At 49.1% G+C, this 24703-nt stretch overlaps 5 protein-coding genes across 5 annotated transcripts in view; 3 read left to right on the top strand and 2 right to left on the bottom strand.

Moving 5' to 3' along the window:
- Nucleotides 1-8676, top strand: part of tanc2b (tetratricopeptide repeat, ankyrin repeat and coiled-coil containing 2b) — a 9142-nt gene extending 466 nt beyond the window's left edge. Inside the window, 30 exon segments of the mRNA XM_068754831.1 lie at nt 425-585; nt 766-874; nt 974-1018; nt 1020-1065; nt 1068-1087; nt 1209-1448; nt 1546-1746; nt 2278-2371; nt 3084-3217; nt 3300-3379; nt 3381-3421; nt 3566-3741; nt 3839-3907; nt 3909-3972; nt 4627-4656; nt 5659-5754; nt 5842-5886; nt 5889-5983; nt 6464-6564; nt 6641-6846; nt 6849-7131; nt 7133-7311; nt 7314-7540; nt 7542-7739; nt 7741-8008; nt 8011-8073; nt 8076-8352; nt 8354-8489; nt 8492-8582; nt 8585-8676. Of these exon segments, the coding sequence (XP_068610932.1) occupies nt 425-585; nt 766-874; nt 974-1018; nt 1020-1065; nt 1068-1087; nt 1209-1448; nt 1546-1746; nt 2278-2371; nt 3084-3217; nt 3300-3379; nt 3381-3421; nt 3566-3741; nt 3839-3907; nt 3909-3972; nt 4627-4656; nt 5659-5754; nt 5842-5886; nt 5889-5983; nt 6464-6564; nt 6641-6846; nt 6849-7131; nt 7133-7311; nt 7314-7540; nt 7542-7739; nt 7741-8008; nt 8011-8073; nt 8076-8352; nt 8354-8489; nt 8492-8582; nt 8585-8676 (3867 nt within the window).
- Nucleotides 8677-11987: 3311 nt separating this feature from the next.
- Nucleotides 11988-13877, bottom strand: g6pc3 (glucose-6-phosphatase catalytic subunit 3). Its single transcript, XM_068754399.1, is given in 8 exon segments — nt 11988-12193; nt 12196-12329; nt 12412-12552; nt 12630-12767; nt 12865-12955; nt 13025-13131; nt 13661-13748; nt 13751-13877. Coding segments are annotated over 8 exon segments (1032 nt in total).
- On the top strand, nt 13759-17611 carry lsm12b (LSM12 homolog b). The gene is made up of 6 exons (XM_068754400.1): nt 13759-13788; nt 14163-14355; nt 15760-15893; nt 16104-16213; nt 16359-16485; nt 16981-17611. Exons 1-6 carry the CDS (start codon nt 13759-13761, stop codon nt 17071-17073), a joined length of 687 nt encoding a protein of 228 aa, XP_068610501.1. The 3' UTR covers nt 17074-17611.
- A 719-nt stretch (nt 17612-18330) lies between these two features.
- On the top strand, nt 18331-19521 carry LOC137910393 (reticulon-4 receptor). The gene is made up of 2 exons (XM_068754830.1): nt 18331-18615; nt 18754-19521. The coding sequence occupies exons 1-2, from the start codon at nt 18331-18333 to the stop codon at nt 19519-19521; spliced, it is 1053 nt and encodes a 350-aa protein (XP_068610931.1).
- Nucleotides 19522-20744: 1223 nt separating this feature from the next.
- tmem101 (transmembrane protein 101) lies at nt 20745-23268 on the bottom strand. The gene is made up of 4 exons (XM_068754749.1): nt 23135-23268; nt 21438-21618; nt 21178-21324; nt 20745-21053 (listed from the first exon to the last, which is right to left on the bottom strand). Exons 1-4 carry the CDS (start codon nt 23263-23265, stop codon nt 20745-20747), a joined length of 768 nt encoding a protein of 255 aa, XP_068610850.1. The 5' UTR covers nt 23266-23268.
- Between the last annotated feature and the right edge of the window lie 1435 nt (nt 23269-24703).

Here is a 24703-nt window from a genome sequence, read left to right as displayed (position 1 = left end):
GCAGGTAGCGATCCGCAAACGCAGACGGGCTCAGACCTTTTTAAATGTCTGGAATCCACAGCAAATGGGATTTGGTGTATAAGATTAGGCTAATCTGTGATTTATTTATTTTATTTATTACTTTGTGCTTTTTTTCTCATTCAATTGTGAATAATTACGATTTAATATTTTGTTTTACTAATCGAATTGACAAGGATAAATATATCTGCATTATATTTCGCCTGTATTTGGAGACAAATGCTCTTCGACTCGCTCTCGAGGTGAAACGAAGCATTTTTTTCTGTCGTAATCGGCAAGATTTGGTTTATTTCCACTTTCCTATACGTTCCCTCAAAAAGCCGTTTTCAGCGCAGTTTCTCCACGCCACGCCAATCAGTTTTTATCCATAGCCAAAATAATGATCTAATTCCCGTTGCGGCTGCAGGGCACGCTGGATTGGGAGGATTTCCAGCAACGCCTAGACAACCTGTCTGTCTTCCTGGTGAGGCGGAGGGACGGTACCAGGATGTTCGTCCATCCCTCGTTCAGGGAGTGGCTGATTTGGAGAGAGGAGGGAGAGAAGACGAAGTTCCTCTGCGATCCGAGGTGAGGCGCAACGGAATTCTCCTCCACTCTCATCTTCTAATTAAGAGAAATAATTTCTTTTTTTTTAACGGAACCTCTCTTTTAGCCGCAGATATATAATGTTTACCTGAAATTATTACCTGTATTTTAATTGCATCATGGATGATGTCATGACCGGATGGGTCCGCCTCCTCTCTGCAGGAGCGGCCACACGCTGCTGGCCTTCTGGTTCTCTCGGCAGGAGAACAAGCTGAACAGGCAGCAGACGATTGAGTTGGGCCATCACATTCTCAAAGCACACATCTTCAAGGTATCCCATCATCTGTGCACGCACACACACACACACACGCGCGTGGCTCGCCTCCAAAGTAATGAATATGTACGCTTTATATCTTTTCAAGGGTCTCAGCAAAAAGTCGGGGTTTCCTCATCTATCTTGCAAGGCCTGTGGGTTTTCCTACTGCACAGAGGGCCTCTCAGCTGCACTTTCTTCACTCCGAAACTCTACACCCCCAACATCAAGGTGCGGACTCGGCGGGCAGGCCGCCCACTTGGTTTCATGCATTTCATGGAGCTCTTCCTCTGTTTAGACTGAGATATATTCACAAATGTGTGTGTGTGTGTGTGTGTGTGTGCGCGTGCAGGTGAGCCGCCTCCTAATGATGGGCGGTGCTAATGTCAACTACCGCACCGAGGTGCTGAACAACGCCCCCGTCTTGTGCGTCCACTCCCACCTGGGCTACATGGAAATGGTGGCTCTGCTGCTCGAGTTCGGCGCCGCTGTCGACGTTGCATCCGAGAGCGGCCTCACGCCGCTGAGCTACGCCGCCGCCGGGGGACACATGGCCATCGTGACCGCCCTGTGCCGCAAGGAGAGCGAAGGTGTGTGATGTAAATAGCAAGTAGGGGGGGGGGGGGGGGGTTAGTAGTATGTTATGCCTGCTGTCTGTTTTCCTGATTGAAACGCCGTCCCGTTAACAGGTGGACCACCTGGATAAGAACAGCCAGTGCGCCCTGGTCCATGCGGCCCTCAGGGGCCACATGGAGGTGGTGAAGTTCCTCATCCAGTGTGACTGGGGGGTGGGGCAGCAGGCAGCGCAGAGCCAGCAGCAGGCGGCCTTCAGCAAGAGTCAAGCGGTGCAGCAGGCCCTCATTGCGGCAGCTAGCATGGGATACACTGAGGTACGGCGCGGGGGGTTGACAATCAGACCCCCCCCCCCCCCCAATATGCGTCTTAATTAATCCTTCATCACAGATTAGGCTGTCTGAATGTTAAGTGCTTAAAAAGAGCTCCTGGGGTTAAATCCTTCTAAGGCTTTAATTTAGTAAAGTTTAGTCCCGGCAGCTGATTGGTCGATCTAGGGACGCCAATAAAGGTTATTAAAGCTAAAAGCCAGATTTCTGATCAGATTATTATTCATTACTTTTTATTTATTACAGGGGGGGGTCATCGACTTTCCGAGGTTTCGAGGTTTTTGTCGTAAGCCGATTTGATCGTAAATCGGCGCATTCTAAATTACCGTAAAGTAATGTGGCGTAGAAACAGACGACGATTACACGCCGTCAACAGACGAGTGCGGTCGTAGGTCGTAGGTCGTAGGTCGACGACCCCCTGTGTTTATATAACGTGACTCTTCCTCTTTTGTTTCTGTTCGGCCTTGTCGGTTTATTCAAATGTTAATCTGAGTCGTCTCCGATCTCGTCCGCCACCAGATCGCCGCCTACCTGCTGGACCTGTCGGAGAGAGACGAAGAGGAGGTGGAGCGGGCTCAGATCAATAACTTTGACACGCTGTGGGGGGAAACAGGTGGGAATATGCCAGCTTGATCCGGATGCCTGCGTCCGTACAACCCCCCCCCCCCCTCATTCGTTAATGACGGCTGACGGCATGCCGACGTGTCGCTCGTTCTTTGCGAGGCGGCATGCTGCAGCTGCTGATGGCAGTGCAGTGGAGTCATTGGAGCACAGATTGGGGGGGGGGGGGGGGGTTACCCAGGATGCTTTGGAATGACGGTTCTGATCCTCCATGGAAAGGTGCTGAAAAATGCAACGTCTCGTTGCAACCTAAAGCTGTTAAACCTCATTGCTGGGCGTATTCCCTGAGCTGGGGGGGGGGGGGGGGATTGAACTCACTCAGCCGAGGTTCCATTATTTATAAGAATGAGGTTCTGGAGATGATTTGTAATCACTGCATTACCGGATAGGTCAACTGAAGACAGCTGGGGGGGGGGCGTTCGTACGGAATCGGCACTTTCAGATCGGCTTTTTCTTGAACCGTGAAGATCAAAGTGTTCTTTGAGTGAAGAATGGATCGGTTAAAGCTAAAGAGCCACCGGCTCGTAAATCAGAACGACATCACCCGATGCGGACGAGTCAGCGGACGTGTCGGCGCCATGGCAACAGAGACGGGGTTCGCGGTCGCGCGCGCGCATGCCTCCGCCGAGCATCCGACCCGTCGGGTTCAGCCACCGAACTTTTAATAACGAAGTCTGGCTTTTCATCGATTGTGTTTTTTTTAGCTCTGACCGCGGCGTCCGGCCGGGGGAAGCTGGAGGTGTGTCGTCTGCTGCTGGAGCAGGGCGCCGCCGTGGCGCAGCCCAACAGGAGGGGCATCGTGCCGCTGTTCAGCGCCGTCCGACAGGGACACTGGCAGGTCAGCTGGACGAGTTTGATCATTTGATCTTTTGTTATCTCTCAAAGAAAGCAAAGTAAAGCCGATCGACTTCCCGTTTCAGATCGTGGATCTCCTCCTCGGTCACGGAGCGGATGTCAACCTGGCCGACAAACAGGGTCGGACGCCTCTAATGATGCCGCCTCAGAGGGCACCTCGGGACGGTTGAGTTTCTACTGACTCAAGGTAATAAAAATAAAAAAGAAGAAGAAGAAATGAATTTCAGGTTTGATTAAAGCAGAAGTACAAATGTTCATGAAATGATCAGCAAATAGGAGTCGCGGTGATGGAATAAGCGGGTTGACCAAACGTCCAAACGCCTTTTCCCAGGAGCCTCTCTGTCTCTGATGGACAAGGAGGGTCTGACGGCTCTGAGCTGGGCCTGTCTGAAGGGACACTTACCGGTCGTCTGCTGCCTGGTGGAGAGCGGCGCCGCCACCGACCACGCCGACAAGAACGGACGCACGCCCCTCGACCTCGCCGCTTTCTACGGCGACTCCGAGGTGGTGAGTGGAATCAAACCTGAAGCCTCTCGCTTTGCGTCGCGTCGCCCCCCGTCTCGGTGAAGTCGGAGACATGCTTGTTTACGTCTTTGTCCTCCAGGTCCAGTTCCTGGTCGACCACGGGGCCATGATAGAACACGTCGACTGCAGCGGCATGCGTCCGCTGGAGCAGGGCGGTGGGCTGCAGGAACACGTCGGTGGTGGTCGCCCTGCTCAAGAAGGGAGCCAAGATAGGTAGGGGGCGGGGGGGGGCGGGGGGGGCTTTGCCTTTAAACAAACGAGCTGCGGCTACTTGCTTGAGCTGCAACGCTACTTAAAGGCGTCGCGCATCGGACAGCATGAGCTGCATGAGCGGAGAATCCGACGGCGCAGGCGAGCGTTTTACTGCAATGAGCCATGGATTCGGGTTTATGTCTCCATGTAGCTTAGACCCCCCCCCCCCCCCCCACCTCTGCCACATCGTGCTGCTTCTCCTTCTATTTATGGCTCCGATGTGTGTTTCTCTTTATTGTCCTGTGTCGTCTTGCGTTCTCTCTCTCTCTCTCTCTCCTCCCTCCCTCCCTCTCGCCTCCGGTTCTATCGCGCTCGTGATCTCCCGGTTCTTTTCCCGATCACCTTCTCCCGGTTGCTCAGAGACGGATCGTTAATAACCGCTTCCGGTGTTTCTCTTTTCTTTTTTTTCTTTGCACTTGCCTCCGCTTCTCACTGCTGCTTTTTTTTTTTTTTGTTTCTTTTTTGTGCTCCTTTCTCTCACTTCTCCTTCTCCACTGCCATTACCTGTCTCTTCCTCCTCTCCCACCTCCTCGCTCTGCCCCCTCTCACTTACACTCCTTCCCTTGCTCATGCAACCCCCCCCCCCCCCCTCCCCGCCTCTCTCTCCGGCCCCAGGATGTCAGACGCTGCCCAGTCGGCCCCGAGGTAAAGCCAAGGCTGTCGACTTCTCACCCCACCAGGCATTTTGGCAGCTCTATCTCCTCTTTCTGTGTTGTCTGTGTCATCCTAAGTGTCGCCGGGCCAGCTTAGCTCCCAGAACTCTCTCAAACTGACAGTAACAGTTAGCGTGCGTAGGTGTTAGCACCGACAGTGGACGCGGGTCGGGATTTGCCTCGAGGTAGATGCTTAATGGACGGCATGCCCGGCCTCCGGCTTGTGATGTTCCATTCCACAGATGCATGAGCGACGGCCCACAGTAGCACTTGCGTTGTTTTGATTTGAAGGACAGTGCATGTGTCTGTGCCACCGCCACCGTAGACCGAGGTGACAAACCGGTCCCTGCATCGTTCGTCTTCCAGACTCGCCCTCAGTGCCGGCTAGCCTATCGGTAGCGGCCTTCCTATCCTCGCCACCACCGACTCCAGGACTGCAGAGCCCCCTTACATCCCTCCTGCCTGCCCTCTTCCCGTTTCGTGTCTCCTCGTGCACCGTCCCTCCTATCCATGTCCGTTGTGTGTGTGTGTGTGTGTGTGTGTGTGTGTGTGTGTGTGTGTGCGCACCTTTTGTGCAGATGCAGAACGTCAGTTTTAAGTCCAGAGATTCTGATCTTTTAAGTCAGGGTCTGCAGGAGTGACCTCTATTTCACATTGCGGTCGCCGCTCCTCTGAGCCCCGAGGCACAAAGCATTCACAAAAAAACATTCAAGATGTTCTTGGTCTTGCACTTCAAATAGGAAACTCAGGATTAAAAGAAATAAAAGATCAGAATTATTGGCAAATGACCTTTGACCCAGGCGGGACGTCCCATAGCGTCCCATTTCTCCTCCATTCCCCCATTTTGGCTGTTGTCTTTCTCCCTGTTGTCCTCTCTGTGTGTGTGTGTGTGTGTGGCGTGACTTCCCCCCCCGTCCTCCTCTGCCGCACACTTCTCCGCTTCGTTACAGCTGATCGTTTCCCCTCATCTGCTCCTCCTCCCTGTGTTGCTCAGGTCCAGCCACGTGGGCCATGGCCACCTCCAAACCCGACATCATGATCATTTTACTCAGCAAGCTCATCGAGGAGGGGGACGGCTTCTACAAGGTGGGTTCCGGCACGGTCTCGGGAGAGCTTCGCGTTCCGTGCAGAAGGAACGCTAACCAGACTCTCCTCTGCCCCCCCCCCCCAGCAGAAGGGAAGGTGAAGGAGGCGGCGCAGCGTTACCAGTGCGCTCTGAAAAAGTTCCGCGCGAAGGCTTCAACGAGAACCTCAAGACATTCAGGGAACTCAAAGTGTCTCTGTTCCTCAACCTGTCCCGGTGTCGGAGGAAAATGAACGTAAGCCCAAAAGAAGACCAGTTTAAATAACTCTTACCTGGTGGGAACCAGGCTAGACGGGTTTATATTTACCTCCACCAAGGAGGAGGTTCTGTTTCTGACGGCTTTTGATTAACAGGAAAACGGAAAAACGACTGAAGATCTGAATCTAACATAGATCTAATTAAATTCTAAGAGCGATCCGGATACCCGTCTGGATGCAAAACAATCCGGATTTTCCGATTTACTTACCAATGGAGACGTTTCTTGGAAAATCCTATCTTATAAATATGGCTTCAATTCTCTCACTTTTACTTTTCATTGTTGAAAAAAAAAAAAAGAACAATTTAGCACCGTTTGACGATGATCCGGATCACCATGTCGGGACGGTGTGAATCCAATTAGGAGGGGAACGAGCTGCTTGGGCGGAGGTTTGCGCTCTCCCGGGTGCTGTTCTAGTTTAATGGGTGACGCTGATCTCCGTCTTCTCACTCGCACCAGGACTTTGGGATGGCTGAGGAGTTTGCTACTAGGGCGCTTGAGCTGAAACCAAAATCCTACGAGGCGTACTACGCCAGGGCGCGTGCCAAGCGAAGCAGCAGGTACGCTCGGTACACGTTTCAAAATGACACCGTGGGCATCGATGCAACAAAAATAAACCTCGATATCCTCTTTCAGACAATTTCCTGAAGCCTTGGAGGACCTGAATGAAGCCGTGAGGCAGTGCCCCGCCAACCGAGAGATCCAGCGGCTGCTCCAGAGGGTGGAGGAGGAATGTCACCAGCTCGACCAGGAGGAGCAGCTGCAGCAGGATCTGGAGCCGCCTCCTTCTCCTCCTCCTACGCCTCCTCCAGAGGAGGAAGAGTCCCTGTCCCTGTCCATGCCTCTCCCCCTCCCCCTGAGCCCCGTCTGGAGGACATGGAGCCGGTCCAGGACCTGTTCGAGGATGAGGACTACCTGGAGCAGGAGCTGGAGGCCATGTCCGTGGGTCTGCCCCCACCGGACTCTCTGGCAAATCCTTCCCGCCTTGCCGTCATCCAGAGCCCGCCGCTCTCCCCGACACATCCAGATCAGATCTATTTACCTATTGGACCGCCCTACGAGTATCACCCGACCTCCTCCTCCATGTCCTCTCCGACCCGTGGGTCGTATCAGCCCACGTCGCCCTCCTCTCCCAACACACCAGAACTCGCACTACCGTCACAGCCCGCCTCAGACCTCCCCGGTGCACCAGCAGGCCTACGGCTTCAGCCCGCCCATGGGTTCCGGTGGTCAGGGGATGGATCGCCAAAGCCCGCCGCCTTCCCCGCTGCGCCGCGCTGCCCAGTACAGAGCCAGCCCCCCAGTAGAAGTGTTTGCCTTTACAGGTCCCAGTCCGGGTCGCCTGTGCGGTACCAGACGGAGCAGCTGCCCGGCCGACCCAAATCCCCCCTCTCCAAGATGAGCAGCCAGCGTTCGTTCCAGCTGAGCTCGCAGCCCTCTCTGTCTTCCCAGCACCACCAGGCCCAAGGCCTTCGCCTGCAGCCTTCCATCGCCCAAATCGTCCGCACAAACCAGCCCAGCAACATTTACGCCGGCCAAAATGGGCCACTCCGTCGGCGGCCGCTACCAAGGCGGTTCGGTGGACGTGGAGAGCCGGCTGGTGTACCAGCCGTCCCTGGACGGGCGGTCCATGCCCCCGGTTCAGGCCAGCCTCAGTTCCGGGGCCCTCTGTCAGCACGGCGGCCGAGGAGGGGTCATGGAGTCGGGCCTGTTGAAGGATGAACTACCCCAGCGCCCCCTCCTCCGCCTACCGCGCCAGCAGCGGGGGCCCCGGGGGCGTCCGCTTCAGCCAGACGCCTCAGATAAGCCGCAGCCAGTCGGCCGCCTATTACCCGGTTTCGGAGCACGTCTTGGAGCGCGCCGGCGCCATGCAGCCGTGCCAGCTGGGCTCCCCTGAGATTCCACACATGGTGAGACGCCCCGTCAGTGCCAATACTACCGAGATCAAGCAGCACGTGTCCGCCCCCAGGCCGCTCATCCACTCTCAGAGCGTCGGCCTTCGATTCTCCCCTCGAGCAGCAACATCGCGACTGGCTCCACCTCAAATTTAGCACCAGGCTTCAGGGCCGCCCGTCCATTCAGCAGATGGAGATTCCCCTGCAGGCCACGTACGAGCGCGCCTGCGACGACATCTCCCCCATGTCCCCCTCCCAGGCCGGCGGCGGCGGACTGTACCAGGGCGAGGCGGCCCGCTCTCGCAACACGCCTTTCATGGGCATCATAGACAAGACGGCGCGGACTCAGCAGTACCTGCATCAGCCCACGTGGTCCAGGGCCATGGCGTCCATGGACTCCGCCATCAGCCCCACCTCGCCTGGCCAGCTCGTCCAGCAGGGTTCCGGCTACAGCCCCCGCCTCACTTGGGAACATCGCCTACTACAATAAGACAAACAACGCCCAAAACGGACACCTGCTGGAGGAGGACTACTACTCCCAGGCCCAACCCCCTCCGCTGAGCAAGCTGGCCAATGGCTCCCGCGGTGGCGGCGGGGGGACATCCTGGAGCGGGTCAGCCAGGTGCCCACGTACCCGGATGTGAAGGTGGCGAGGACTCTACCCGTGGCGCAGGCCTACCAGGACACATGTACCGCCAGCTCTCGCGCGACCCCCGGACCCAAGGCCCCGCCTCCCCCATCAAACCAAAGAGACCGTTTGTGGAGTCAAACGTGTGATGGCCGGCCGGAGTGGGATTCTCATAGCGGGAGTGACGGGGAAGGAACATTTACGCCTGTGTGTGTGTGTGTGTGTGTGTGTGTGTGTGTGCGCGCGCAGCTTGGACGAACTCGAGAGGAGCTGGAGAGAAAACCACACACACACACACACACACACATTTAGGGTGTTAGGCACATGAAGGATCACAAGAGGGTTCTAAGTTCTGATCTCAAAGACCGGCGCAACGTCCAAAAATGTTGCGCAGCACAAGATTCCCAGGCGAAGGCGCTGAAAGTACAAATGGTCGGACTGCGCCGCCATCGTCTGTTCGTTCAAAGTGTGCTCTTAACCGAGGTTGCTCGTAGGCGCTATTCTATGTAACACGATATTATATGTTGAATACTGTACATCGCTCAGAAAACACAAAATCGCTCGACGACTCCAGTTGCTTAGAGAAAAATGACAATATTTATAATTAAGTTATATATTGTACATAGGAATAAAACAAACGCGTAGTTTGACCTGTATTCTGTCAGCCCTGCCTTTGTGTCCCACTGCTGCGAGTCACATGGTGGGGGGGGGGGGGGCGTTCCAGCGTCGGGAATGAAGGGACGTCGACCAACTTTGAATGAAACATTTGTTGCATCGGAATATTTAACTTTTTTATTTTATTTTTTGTCGGTTGATGCGAGATCATCCTTTCTATGCTGCAATACGTCCTCACTGGTCCGAGCTCAGGCTACAGCTAGCGAGTCTTTTCTCGATAGATTCATTTGCAAGTTTTTCTTATATGTAAATATATTGATTTTCATAATCCGTTGAATTTCCCCCCCGAGTCAAAAGATGACATTTTCTTTTTTTTCCTGACTAAAAATTGAAAACCCAAATGTAAACTGTGTGTGTGTATGTGTGTGTGTGTGTGTGTGTGTGTGTGTGTGCGTGCGTGCGATGATACGATAAAGCAAACCAAGCAAACCCTCATTGTGAAGAAGCTCGACCCAGAGAATGGAAACTTCTCACCGTTAACACGCTTTGGAATTTTCTTGCTATTGATTTCATATCAGTTTCTAAAAGTCTGCTTTGAAGCTGGTTCTCTTGGAATGTGAATCGCTGCCGCGCCTCATCCCTGCACCTCGTTTGAAATCTTTTTTATTTATTTTTTATTCTGAGGCTCATGTACGTGAATTAGAACGCGTCTGTCTTTCTTTTGAACGTCGCCTCATAAATATGCCTTAGTGTGACACTAATTCAACCAGGCCGTTCTCCTGACGCGTCTTTCCAACTTCCTAAACATAGACAGCTTCGAATGCTTGCTGAAACATTCAGGTACTTTTACTTTTTGTACAAGCTCATATCTTTTCTAAAGCTTGTTTGGAGGACAGATCGCTATATATATATTGGACGAAAGAATGGACCCCGAGGGCGAATTAAATCTTTGGCTTCCGGGAATTTAAAAAATGTGGAAATGCCTAATGCCTGTGAACTGATAACCCCGGCAGCGGGTGTATTTTAGGGTTTGGATCATGACTATCAAAGTTCGCTTTTGTCCCTCCTCTGTGTGTTCCTAACAGATTAGAACGTTCAGTGCGTGTCCTGGTGGAGGGTCAGCGATTTAAAAGCAAGCAAATGCATAAAACAACCGCTTATCTCCCCCCCCCATGCATTTTATTCCATCACCTCTGCACTAAAAATGCCAGTTCGTTCTTAAATAAGGGTGCACTTTATGTATTTTACTTACTTTGCTGTTATGATGGTCGACTTTGCATCGGTCTGACCTCTGACCCGGCGAAGCCCGATTATCAGAGTTATTGACGAGCGAGCGTTTTTGTTTTTTTTAAACCGGTTGAGGACGCATAGACTCTCTAGCACAAGTTGTACATAACGACTCGGATGTCCCACCCGGCCCAAGAGGCCCGTCATGTTCCTTAAACGAGCCAGTCTAATCCACTGGGTCTGCACAGAATTAAGTCTAATCTACTGCAAAAAATATATATCAATAAATATCAGAATCCAGAGGAAAGAGAATATTCAACTTATTTCTATATGTGTGTGTGGGGGGGGGGGGGGGGTTACAGACTGTCTGTGATGTTTAGTTTTGGTTCTCAGATAAAGAGCGTGTGAAGATGGCTGAGTCTCCGGTTCATTCTCCGTTCGCGCTCTGCTTATCTTTCCAGAGATGAAGGTCTAAACTGTATTATACTTAATTTAAACAGAGTTTTTAAATCCAGGATATTTGCGGGTGTCTGTTTTTTCGAGCTGTCTGTGTACATTAGTTGCTGTAAATACTCTGATGCATGTTCTCTTCTTCTTTCCGTGGGCCGGAGCAGAAACACACGCCTCGCGGCGTCCTGACTCCGCCGGTCGATGCGTTGGGATCGAGATGAGGAGAGATTTATTTTTTTCTTTCCTTCCGACTCAGACAAAAAGCTTCTTTTCTTTTCACTTTAATGTGTTTGCTTGCTGAGCAGAGTTCTCTTGTCTGTAAATGTGAGCTTTCAGATCGCTGTGACAAAAAGTTTAATTAAAACTCAATAAAAAAAAAAAGAATGTGTTTTTAATCTCATGAAAACTGATTGTAATCTGTACAGTCGAACCATGTATTGGGGGTGGGGGGGGGCATATTTATAAATGGTTACCAACTGAAAAACACACTGCACGTTGGTCATTTGTATTTTTTTAATAGATCATACAAATGCATTGAACATTTTAACATCCCTTAAAGCTAAAGCTGGAAGGAAATTGCACAAATGATTAATTACTGCAATGGATTCATTTACTTTTACATTGAACTGTCCACCACGAAGGAAACAAAGTTACAGCAAGTGCAATTTAACAGCATTGAATGATTTACAACAAACTATCTTTACTGCATCTCAGAAAGTCTCAAGTATAAACGCTCGGAATGAAATGCAAAAAAAAAAAAACTACTTGTACTTTTATTAATAAGAATTTAGTCGGATTAACCAAATATTTCCCTTTACAAACGATCTGAGAGCCAAAGTGTTCAATAATTACTTATTCTCATATCCATGCTCAGGTAACAGTCAACATGCCCCCCCCCCCCCCCCCCATTTCATTTTCACCTCAGGTCTGTGCTCTCACAAAATAAATATCTTCTAAATATCTCTCAATTGGTAAATAAAAATATATACTGCAGTATTACAAGTCTTATTAGTCTATTACAGTAATATACATTTAGAGTCAATGCATACAATGACTCGTATAATACCCATGTACCGATTGAACTACTTGGACGAGGCATCTAAAGCATTTACAGAAACTACCTGAAGGTGTGAACGACGTCTGAAGCAGCTAGTTATAATCGTAGTTTCTAGTCCTTCTTCTTCTTCTGTGTGAAAAGGTGAACCAGTCCGGGCACAAGCACCATAACAATCTGAGGCACGAGGGCAAATTTAACAAAGAACAGAGCGTAGAAGAGGCCTTGTGGCTGGACCGGGATAGGCAGACGATTTATATGGTACAGTCCCATGGACGAAATGGCCAGAGACAGAGCCCGTGGGGCCCAGGGCAGAGGCATCCTCCTGGCTTCCAGTACTGAGCGAGCCCCAAACCCAGAAGGGCCCCGCAGTCTCGGGTCAGAGAGGAGAACGGGAGCGTGTCCAATCGAATCCACTCCGAGCGGGCGCACCATTTCTCGGCCAAAGCAATAGACCTGAGCAAAAAGGATCGACAACTTCACCCTCACGGAGCTCATTGTCCGTCACATGTAAACACACAATGAGAAGAAGTCTGACCAGGAGAGATCGAGTCCCAACCACTCCAGTCCAGCGTGCAGCATCAGCGTACCAAGCAGCAGAGCGACGCTGGCGCAGAAGAAGAACAGCAGGGGGCGACCTTCTGGTACGCTGCGGCTCAGACACGCCCCAGGATGAAACCTGACAGGAATGGATAAATCGCTTAAAATATGGCCTGTGTTTTTTAGCCATACGCTACGTGTCATCTTGTGCACCACGCATGTCGGTGTTCAAGACCTGCGATGGAGCCAGCGACCACCTGGTGAGGGAAGTGAGCCAGGATGAAGAGCCTGGAGATTCCAACCGCCGCTAGAATCACCGCATACAGCGTGTATGGAACCGCTGATAGCAGCAAGCTAGAGAGCCACGGGGGAACGAGAGATTCCCGTCAAACACACGCGGGACATCCTTAAAGTCAAAACGGTAAAATTGCTGTTTTCCCAAGTCGCAAACCTGTTGGTGCGCGAGTACAGAGAGGATCCGAGCGAGGACGCCACGATCCACCAGACTGCTGCCGTCACCATGGCGTGTCCCGAGGGGCTGCCTGAGAGACGGACACCCGATTTACAGCTTCAGCTCTACGATGAATGAGGCAGACTGGAGGGTCTCTCACCTGGGCCGGTCTCACATGTAGAGGGAAACTGGAGAACTCTGGGTTGGTTGTTCTCAAACAAATGTGATTCACCTATCCACCAGAAGGGCCTTTCTCCAAACAGCATCCTGGGAGGGGGGAGGGGGGGGTACAGGTTATCTATTGAATATTGTTTCAAAAATGTCTAACATTAGTTTTATGGCTCCCTGGATTAATTATTATATTGGTACTATAACGTGATAAAGAATATGTTGTAAAATTAAGTAATCGATTTTCCTTCTGGCCACTCCTTTCTTACGTCGACCGCTTCACACGTCACCGGGAACCCGGAAATATTAAGCCGTATTCTATATAAAGGTTCCACTGCTCCTTGTTTCGCCCGGACGAGACACGCGGTGGGACTACATTCACTGCGGCGAAAGCAGAGCAAAAAAAAGAAAAACAAACCCACCGAATTGTTTATAACTTAAACGATGAAAATCAATATTTATAAATAAGTCACGCAAAGTTTTATTTGTATTTAACGGAAATTGACTGATTTGATACAAAACTCGGCGTCAGCTTACATGGCTGACATGTTTAAGATAACGAAAATAGTCGGGACAGTAAAACTATATATTTCCAAGCCACGTTAAATGCACGTCGGCAGTTTCTTACCATTTAAACACCAAGTTTAGCCACTCCGTTATCGCTGCGATCCAAAACACCGCGACTCCCGCTCGTTTGCTGATGAAATACGTGAAAGAAAGACGAGCATGAAGGCTGCTTTCGGATCTCCGATATGGGTGACTACAAGCCACATTCTTTCGTGACTTATTGTTCTCCGTTGAAGGCTTTCGGCCATCCAGATACCTTGAGTATAGACGGCATCCATTTTAATGCCCTCTAGGTGAAAAATTGAATGGGCAATCTTAATAAATTTAAGTTACCGGAAGTACTGCAGCAAAACTGCGTTTTACGTCATATCTATGTGGGCGGAGCGAGTTGACACCGAAAGCAACAGAAAGGAAGACGAAGCCTAAACATTCTTTGTCGACAAATTAAATTGTATGAACACGTATGAATCATAAAAACGTATAAAAAGCCGGTATTAAATTGCAAATATAAATAATCTTGCTCGACGATATCGCCGTAACGCAACGTGCTTCGACACGCCCAGGTTTCGTCTCCATACGACGTCACGTCGTTTGCGTACGGCAGGCACTCCGGTTTCCTGGCGGAGAAGATGGCGGCTCCTGGACCGGGGGAGTATTTCAGCGTCGGGAGCCATGTCTCTTGCCTCACCTGCTTGGGCCAGCGCTTGCAGGGAGAAGTGGTGGCGTTCGACTACCAATCTAAGATGCTGACTCTGAGTATCCTTCGTTTGTTCCGGGCTGTGGGGCCGCCTTGCTCGGCCTGCCTGGGTGTAAAGGCCTGTAGGGTAGCCGAAAAATATGTCAAATAGTGAGCCGCGCAGGCGTAAATTGTTGCATATCTTTGTCCTTTTGTCAAATGTTTACATTTTTGAGATGGTTGTCTTTTAGTTTCGAGTCTACTGAAGACCTTACTGGTCTTTTACCGGGTTCGGGGTATCTACTAGGGAAGTGCATGTGTTTTGAATTCACTCATTGTATCGCCGGACCTCAACCTGGCAACGAATCCCCCGGTAAGGCAACATGGCTGTGGAGGCACGAACCGCCGCTAGCTAGCAAGCTAGCTGGCACTTCGCGCAGGTCGTCCCGGCTTGTGTGCGCAGAGTTCACACGGTTCGCGATGCCATTACTATCGGATGCTATCGTTGTCGTCCGGGCGATGAAAGAACACACTGTGCCCCTCCACGCTACAGCCGAGTAGCCGCTCTGCTAGCATGCTAGCTGCAGCCCACACTGCCGCTACTAGCACAAATGAGGGTGTTAGCATCCTCAAGCGTTCTGCTATCTCCCTGCACGCTGGCGATGCCATCGCATTAATTACTGCGTTGTTTCACTGTTATTGTTACATTTCAGCCCGTGTGTGTGTGCGTGCGTGCGTGTGGGGGGGGGGGGGGGGGGGGTTAAAAGCGTCATGAGTTCATTACGTTGTAACGAGCATTAGCTTTCTCAAACGGGTCTCCACCCGTGAATGAGCGTGTGAATATTAACATCATGGCATTGATCACTTCACATTGAAACTGATTTTTTTTGTTTCGATTAGTAATGTTGGTGACGTCACCAATGCGACCAAAATGTAGTATGATAAACCAGATTAATGCTCAGGATGAGTGAAGATGGATATTGTTAATATGACTGGTTGAACTGGGCCTGAACTCTGAACCGCTGAATTTACATCTCGGGGTAACCGTTATTATGAGACTTGGCGCTGTTGAAGGTTTATTCCTGTCCTTGCTTTTGTCTTAAATATTTTATTTATTTTTAAACCAATGGCTCGGCCAACACAGAGATCGGAACCGATGCCGTCATTATCTTGCAAATCGGTCCCAAGATTTGTGGGAAACCTGTTTTCTGTCCGCCTGACGAGCCGTACCTGTTCCTGAAGGAGCATGGGGTGGGGGGGGGGGGGGGGGGTTTCTTGTCTTTCGGCCTTCAGCTGGGGTTCGCTTTCTAACGCTAGATCTGTCATGGATGCGTGGTAGCGCTGCCTTTGCCATTAGCGCTCCGCTACTGGCACCACGGCTCTGTTTAGCTTCTCTGTTCCGCCCGTCGCCGCTCAATGGCCGCTCTGTGCTACGATGCGTTCGCTGTGAACTTGTGTTCCTTGACACGGTTTCTTTCTCGAAGAATGCGCCTCTTCCAGCGGCAAGCCAAACCTCAACGACGTCGTCCTGATCAACTTAGCCTACGTTTCTGATGTGGACATAATAAATGACCGCACCGAGACTCCACCTCCACTAGCATCACTGAATGTTAGCAAGGTACAGTCAGTTTTACGGCCTTTTTTTTTTTTTCTTTTTGCTGTACGCTCAGATATTTTGTTCCATCTGCAGAAATAAGAATAAAGTTTATTTCTTTATCCTGTATTTACGACCTGCGGCTTGCAGCCGGCCGGTTTCTACCTTCGAGTGGTCAGAGGGGGGGGTGGCGCCTGATGTTTAACCACCAGCCTTTCCTTCTGTCCTCCGCAGCTTGCCAATCGAGCACGGACAGAAAAGGAAGACAAACTGTCCCAAGCCTATGCAATCAGTGCTGGGGTTTCTGTGGAGGGCCAACAGCTATTCCAGACGATTCACAAAACGTAAGACGCGCCGCCGCCGAGCGTCGTTACACGCTGCGTGTGTCTGAGCGTTATTAGGGGGGAGTTCGGGATCCTTTTGGGGGGGGGGGGGGCTCGAGTGGCAAGGATTGTTCTTTATTTATTTCTTCTTTATTTTCGTTCGCAGCATCAAAGACTGTAAATGGCAGGAGAAGAACATTATCGTGATGGACGACGTCGTAATCTCTCCGCCGTACCAGGTGGAGAACTGCAAAGGCAAAGAGGGAAGCGCTTTAAGTCATGTACGCAAAATAGTAAGTATAAGATGTTGACGCCGATTCTTTTTCCTTCCGTTTCCTCCCCTCTGGAAGATGTTCTGTTATCATGGCAAATGACGGCAGCGACTCCCGTTTGGGATTTCTCTCAGACCCCAGAGAGCAGAGTTTGTAAATGAGGAGCATCGTCTACAAATACTTCCCAGAAGTGGCCGACCTTTCAAAGTTTTGCCACAGGGCAAAGCAAAAAGCCCGTTCAGGAAGTAACAAAGGTTTATACTGAGGAAATAAAGACTGACTCAGACTGGCTCCCATTATCAGGTTTTGGGCGGAGCTTAAATTCAGGTGGAAACGTACCTTTTCAAAAATGTTGGATTTAGGTTTGATACTTCTTGGTCTTTATTTATTTATTTATTCCTAGACTGGAGCCCAAGTGCTCTTTTTTTCCTTCTTCTTTTCTGCTATTCGTGTTTTAAAATTTGAGGATTCCTCACGTAATTCATCTGCTTACAGATGTCGTTTTCGTCTTCGCAGGTCGAGAAACATTTTAGAGACGTGGAAAGTCAGAAGTCCATGCAACGTTCACAAGCACAGCAAACACAGAAGGACTCCACTTTATCTTCTTGAGTCGGCCGGGGAAGGCAGCGCTGGCGGTTTTATTCTCACTGCCAGACCTAGTCGGCATTCCTCGTCCTCAGTCCGAGACCACGAGGAGCACTGAGGGGGGCCCCCCGGATCCTGAAGATCAAAATACCATTAAATGAAAAAAAGAGAAAAAGACAAAAAAACAGGAAAGATTAAATCTTAAATTAGACTTTATAAAGAATAATTTAAACATTGCCCGTAAAGCGACCATAGTTTCCTAAACTAACCTGTTTCATTCTGCCCCCCCACCTCCCCCCCTCCCTGAAACCTTTCCTTCTTCCACCTCCTTCCTTTGACCTCAGTTCCATTTCAAAAAGAGAAACCTAGAGCAGTCAGAAAGGCTTGTTAGCTTTATTTTCTGTCATCTCCCCCCCCCCCCCCCTCCCCTTTTTTTTTTTTTTTTTGCTGTATCCATGTTCTACTGTCTGTATTTTCTGTATTTTAAACAAAAATGTGACTTGAAATGCCACACTTTAAAGGACATTTTCTAAAATAAAAATAACAAAAATTCTGACTGTAATTTTCAACCATTTTGTGAAAGGTATTTCCAGAATGACGCCTATCCTGGGGGGGGGGGGGGGGGGGCAGGCCGCTTTAGCTCTGCTATTGAGCTTCTTATCAAGTGATTGTCAGCCTGATTGATTCATCTGTGATTCAACAGGGAGCTGAATTATTTAAGATGATTACAGATGCTGGACAGATAAGTGGTGTGGAAGCTTTAAATATATGAACCACTCAAGATTAGTAATCAGCTGGAACAGTGGAAGTTCCACCCGGTTACTATAACATTTGGTCAATTTATTTTATTTTATTTTTGGGTTATAAAAAATAGTAAATTTCATAAAGCTGGGGTTGATTAAATTGGATCAATTACATGAGAAACTGCGCAAAAAACTAAATATATTTCAACCTAATCCAAAAACGAATTAAGATATTTTTTTAGAAAATTCTGTTTCATACTTCTTAAAATTGGTACAACAAAGATAAATAAAACTGCTGAATTGAACCGCTGCTCTGTAAATTAAACCAAAACGGCATCTTGTGCAAATAAATCCACGAGCGGATGTAAATCCGTGTTCTGGGATCCGGTCCAAAACGACGGTCGGATGTGTTCCGATCCATTTAATCCCCGTAATCTGTAATCTAATCGGTAATATTCGATGCTCGAAGCGAGTCCTCTGAAATCGCGTCAGGTCGTGCCCACTGGAGCCTCTTCTTTTGGGGGGGGGGGGGTTCGACATGCCCGTCACGGGACGCGTGATTCTCTGCGTGACGCTCCTGCTGGACTCGGCGTCGGGGATGAAACCGTGTCGTGACCGGTGTCTGTGCGCCGAGTCCTCGGGGCTGGCGGACTGTCGGCTTCGGGGCTTGGTCCGGGTCCCTGCCGGTGTCCCCCGCGGCACCCGGCTGCTGGACTTGAGTGGGAACGAGCTGACGGACGTCCACGCCGGGTCCTTCGTGGGTCTGTGGTCCCTCCGGATCCTCCTGATGTCCAACAGCAGCATCCGGACTCTGCAGCCTCAGGTACCGAGCGCGACCCTTTACTGTATAAAACGGGAATGTTTGTCTTCATAAACGATTAATCATTAAAAAAATATAATCATTTATTGTGACATAAAAATTTCTTTTTGTTTTTTTGATGAGTGTATTTCTGTCCTCCAGTCTCTGTCGTCGCTGCAGTTCCTGGAGCGGCTGGATCTGAGCGTGAACCGGCTGCACCGGCTCCCCCGGGACTTCTCCCGCAGCCTGGCCTCCCTCCAGGAGCTCCGGCTGGACCGCAACCTGCTGCGCCGCCTGGACTCCGCCTCGCTCGGGCGTCTGGAGAACCTGAGGAGACTGGACCTGAGCCACAACCGCATCCGGACGGTGGCCGGCGGCGCCTTCGTCGGCCTCTCTAAACTGAGCCGCCTCAGCCTGGAGGGCAACCGGCTCAACGCGGTTCCGGACGGCTTGTTTCGGAGGCAGGGGCGCCTGGAGGTGCTGCTCCTCGGCCACAACAACATCTCGGTGATCGGCGCGGAGGCTCTGGCTCCTCTGCGGAGCCTGGCTCTGCTGGGCCTGCAGGGGAACCGGCTGCAGGCCGTCGGGTTCAAGGCCTTCCAGAGGCTCCGGACGACCTCCACCGCCGACCTCCTGCTGGCCTCCAACCCCTGGATCTGCGACTGCGAGCTGCAGCGCGTCTTCGAGAAGATCCGGCGCGTCCGACATCTGCGCGCGTACGACTACCGGGACGTGGTGTGCCGGGCTCCCGCGCAGCGAGCCGGGAGGACCCTGGCGTCGCTGGACGGCCGGCTGTGTGTCGCCGAGACGGCGTCGTTGCTCGTCATCACCGTCACCGTGGCGCTCGCGGTGATCGGTGCCCTGGTCAAAGCCGGACGCAACCGGAAGAGCAAACAAACGGTGAGCGAGCCGGAGAGACGGGACTCGTGACCGGGACTCGGGGGTGGACTTGTTAAAAATGGGTCCATTTGTTTAAATATGTATTATGCCTTTCTCTTTTTCTGTGGTACCACATGTGCTGAAATATGGGTTTGATTTGGGTCCACGTTACACCCCCCCCCCCCCCCCCCACGCCGGTTTCATCCAAGGTCACCCTGGGAGCTGCTTAGATGTTTTGTGACGTGTTCTGTACTTGTATGTTTTTTGCTGTTAAATGTTGCTCGGCTTCACAGAGAAATATTCCAAGTCTGCGAACCCTCATTGACAAACTACTTCTGATTCCGAACCTTGTATAACATTTTATTATATAAAAACGGCACACAAATGAAAAAGGGCGAGGCTTAATCCGGTTGGGTTGGAATTAAGGTCTTTATTTAATCTGCATTGAAAACAGCTGCTGCGTGAGTGGAACAAATTCATTCATATTCATGTCTGTTTAGGAAAAAGATGGTTAAAGTTCAAACGAATGACGTAAATAAAACAATGAAAGCTTAAACTACAATAATGTTGCGGTTTTGTACAGATTGATTTTTAATTAACTCTGGCTGCCTGCATTAGCTTTAGCTTTTAGCTCATGCACACGTGGATATTACATCATTTACAAATCCTCTTTAGCCCAAATGACAGGAGTTCTTTTTTCAGGCCTTTATCCCGATCAACACCCACAAAGCTATCGCGCTTAAAATAATTAAACGGCGTCGCATCATTAAGCGTTTGCACAAGTCAGTAAACAATCAAAATATTGAAACTCTTCAAAGCGAACATCAAGCGATTAATATTCACACAGAAAATTAAAAAACGGTGCTTTTTTTCAATTCAAGAAAATTCACGTGAAAGCAGAGTTGGGCAACCCAAATATTTGTTTTTAAAACAAGAATTTCCTGGACGTTTTGGACTCAAAAGGCGTTTTCCCCTGCAGATATTGCAGTACTTGGACTCAGTGTATAATTTGAGGGACAAAAAAATATATAAACATGAAACTGAATAAATTAAATCCCCCCCCAAAAAATAAAGCTCCAGTTTTCTTTCCTCACAAAAGCAAAGCTCCCAGCTGATAGCAAAGACGATCGACGCTGTTTACATCCCACTGGCCTCCAGCTTGGAGTATTTGAACCCTGAGAGGTCACCGGGGGGGGGGGGGGGGGGGGCGACGGCAGCTCCCGATGCTCAGATGCGTCGCGGTGCAAAAAAAAGTTTGTGACGGACGGGAAGCCTCAACCGTCGGTGGCCAGGATCAGCACGGCACCGAAGATGCCCACGTTGTGTCCGATTAGCTTCATCTGGTTCCAGAACTCCACCTTGCGGGTGTAGTGCCAGTAGCCCAGGTTCCCGTCGATGAGCAGGACCACCAGCGGCAGGACGGTGGCCAGGATCTGCGCCGCCAGCCGGACGTAGCACCCGGAGAGGAAGGCCAGCGCCAGCACCCCGAACAGCACCTCCAGCAGCGTCAGAGTGATCGCCCCCCCGACGATGTGGTTCAGGTAGACCTGCTGGTCCTCTTTGCTGTGCTGGAGGGAGTACACCTAGTGTGGGGGGGGGGGGAAGGAGGTACTGCATTAATCCTGCATTACTTCCTTTTGCACTGGTGCGTTGACATTTCCACAATTGAGAAACTTCTATATAAATAACAATCCGAAGGGATCTTACCACACAGATGAGGTACACTCCCAGGAATACTTGTCCAGTGGACTGCAGGGATCTGCTGCGAGGCTTCTGCCTGTACACCTCCCCAGCGCCACTGGCCAGAACCAGGAAGCCCCCAATAATGGCCAGCGCTCTGGAATACATGCGTACCTGCGGGGGGGGAAATGGACCAATCAGCATGTGGGAGAGCAGGCCGGCATCAGAAACATCACTTTCCAAAACAAAAAAAAACAAAGCACTGTGCACAACAGAAGGTGACTCACCTTCAGCCAGTCCCCATAATGCACCTGTTCTCCAACATACGACGCGTACGTGCTCAAAGCCAGCTGTACGGCGGCAGCCATCGCAAACCACCTCCTCTTCACCCCGAACGACATGAAGCTGGCGCAGAGCACCGCCGCCCCCATGTCCACGTACAGGTACGGCACATGTATGTCTGGCTTCCTGCGGGGACGGCAGGTCAAAGGTCATCAAAACAAATTCAGTGAATTATTTTATAACGCACCTCTTTATCAATTCTCTACTTTATTGTTTAGTCTTGGACTTTTTTGTGATTACATTTATCCATGAATACATGAATGAATAAATATATTTATTAGAGTACAAGTACAGTCACACAGTAGCATGTATTACAGTATCCATCTGTTAGCTAACCTGTCCCGGGTGGGGAAAGGATTGGTACGCCGCTTCCAGGCTTCAAACTTTTGGCTTACAGCTTCTGAGGGTCGCTGCAAATTGTTCTGCTGGGAATGCCTTTTGTTTGCAAGGGATCGATTTAATGTTTGGAGCAACAGTGGATTTAGGAACTTTAAGAAAGGAGAATGGATTTTGTTTTCAAGCGGGACAGCCGTTTTGGTGAGTACCAACATTTTATTTATTTAACATGATAACGAAATAAAATCACGGATATACTGTAAATGCAATGTATGTAAATAATGTGGTGCTCCGGCGCAGCTGTGTGATTGTAGTGGAAGTACAACACGTTGTGTTGCAGTCTTTCTTATATTAAACTGCAAGTTTACAATTTAAAGCTTCATGGTGGACTTTAAAACGTTTTGGAAAAATAATGTTAAATTCCCTTTTATTTCTGACTTTGATAGTACCACGTATAGTGGTAAGTTTTAATTGCTGATGCAGTTTATTGATTTTTAAATGCTCCGGAAAAAATATCCTGTGTTGTACACGATTGAGGTGATGCAGCACCCAGTAGTGCGTAAGTGTGTGTTTGTACATTATTTCTAAAGCAGTGGTGTCATAAATGATGGTATTATGAGGGGTATTTATTCAAGTCGGACTAAGTAGGACTTCACTGAAGGCCTAGGTGTAAAATGCACCGCCCGCCACTGCTGTTAACATTTATAAACCTGTACTTAAAAAAAAAGTAAGACCGCGCAATAAAAATTTATACAAGATTAAAAAACAGAATAGCACATCAGAAAATATAATTAGAAAGTCACATATTTGCTACAGAGAAGAATGACAAAGACTGGAGACACTCTCTTTAGCTCGGTCTGTAATTGCAGGATAATAAGGGGCGTGGCTGCCGAAGAAGCCCAACGCGTCACAGACTAACACAAAGATAAACACACAGTTTTTAAACATCGATTATTTCCAGAAGAAAATTACAGCCTGTCTCCTGTCCGACTGAAAACTACGGCCTGAACTAAACGTGACCCGTCACGTCTATTTTAATCAAATCCATGTGGCTGAGACTTCCGGTTACTTTATCTTCACTACCTGCGGAAATAAAACATCTTTCTTTACTTAAATAGATTCTTAAATATTTACACTTTTGACAAAATACCCGAAAACGTCACCAAGTACGTATATTATTCGGTATTCACAGCTTCGACGAAGTTGAATCATCTGTACTTACAAGGCAAACCAACAACGCTCGAGTTGCCGTTAGCCCGTCAAGCTAACCGCATTTATTGCCACCCATTCCACTCGCTCTATTTACCTTTTAGAATCCGCTCGTTCAGCAAACAGCATCAACATGCAGAAGCAATTCCAAAATCCGAATCGGGTTAAAATAAACCCGCCTAGCTGGCTCAAAAACCTCAACGTTTGTTTCCTACTGGGAGCTCCCATTGTTGCAGCTCGTCAAGCCCCCACTCCAAGCATTTGAACAACTTCCTGTTAAAACTACGGAAGCGGATAAGGGCCACACGATTCTTTTTGTAAACACATGGTTGGCCATAATGGCATGCCATAGTATCTCTGAAAATAAAGTCTGGAATCTTAAACAGAGCTTCCGTGAGGTCCAACGTGTCTTTCGTAAAAATAGTTCCCTGTTTAACTAACAGTGTGAATATTTGCTGCAATTGGGTGTTTTACGTTTGAATAATGAAACCCTTATTTTGAAAAGTATTTCCGGTGTTATGCACACACGCCCTCCCATTGGCTGACAGGTTCAAAGCAGGAAGTGGCAGCGCCTCAAAAAGATAAAGCAATGACGTCGCCACCTACAGGACAAAAGTAAGCATTACAGAAATAGAATGAGAACGTAAAAAGAAAAATGAACACCAAAGAGCTCTATAATATTTTCCGCTGATAAATATTCGTTAGAATTAGAACAGAATTAGAGCTGCGAACAAATATCATATATATTGCTGATGTGTTTTAAATGGCCATAGTCAAAACAAGAGTAAACAGGCTTTTATAAAAGAATATTTTTCCACATTAATTTTTAATTTAACATAATAATTATGTATAGCCTATTTTATAACATTAAATTTACATCTCGTAATGCCAGGAATATAATTCAGGTGGGACATACCATTCTTGTTCGAATCTATGCATGTACAGCACTTTGTGTCAGATACGTTTTAAATAAAGTTGAGTTGTTCTTCTGACATATATTTTCAAGCCTAAATAAGACAGTATGAGAGGATGCAAAATGTAAACGCCAAAGACATTCAATTCGCATGCAAGAATAACATTTAGAGATAGTTATTAGTTCTACCTTAAGGGCCAGGCAGATAATGCCTGTTAAATAGTTATTTGCGATTTCCCTGTTGATGGATTCACAGGTGCTCTGTGACACATCGACTCTTCGTGTTCATGAATGTTTCCACGTCGCCGTTGACCCTCAGTGACGTCTCTCAGGTTAATCTGGAGCAGATAAATCTAACCCAGATCCTGAATGGATTAGTGCGAGTCCTGCCGAAGGTTTAGTCGAGGCTCAGTAGCTCCTCGTGTCGCAGATGAGATGTTAGTTGGAGGTCATTAGCACAGAGTTGTGGGATTGAATTTCACGTGGTATACAGATCATTAGCATTTACTCGAGAAGAAATTCGGATTAACAAAAATGCTTCACACTGAATAATTACAGCTCCATCCATGCTGCGCAGGTTTTAAAGGAGGAACAGATCAAACGATTGAGGCTCAACATAATTAAACTTGTTTTTTGTTTTTTTAAACAGAAAAATCTTTGTCAGTCTTGCTCATTAAGAGTCTGTCGTCTTCTAACCGTCCACAAAAGGCTTCAGATCGACTGATTGGATCGACCGCGATAAACGGAAATAAT

This window comes from Brachionichthys hirsutus, chromosome 21 (assembly GCF_040956055.1).
Source record: "Brachionichthys hirsutus isolate HB-005 chromosome 21, CSIRO-AGI_Bhir_v1, whole genome shotgun sequence".
NCBI lineage: Eukaryota > Metazoa > Chordata > Actinopteri > Lophiiformes > Brachionichthyidae > Brachionichthys > Brachionichthys hirsutus.
The sequence above is the reverse complement of the archived record's forward strand: the minus strand, read 5'-3'. Positions and strand labels throughout refer to the sequence as shown.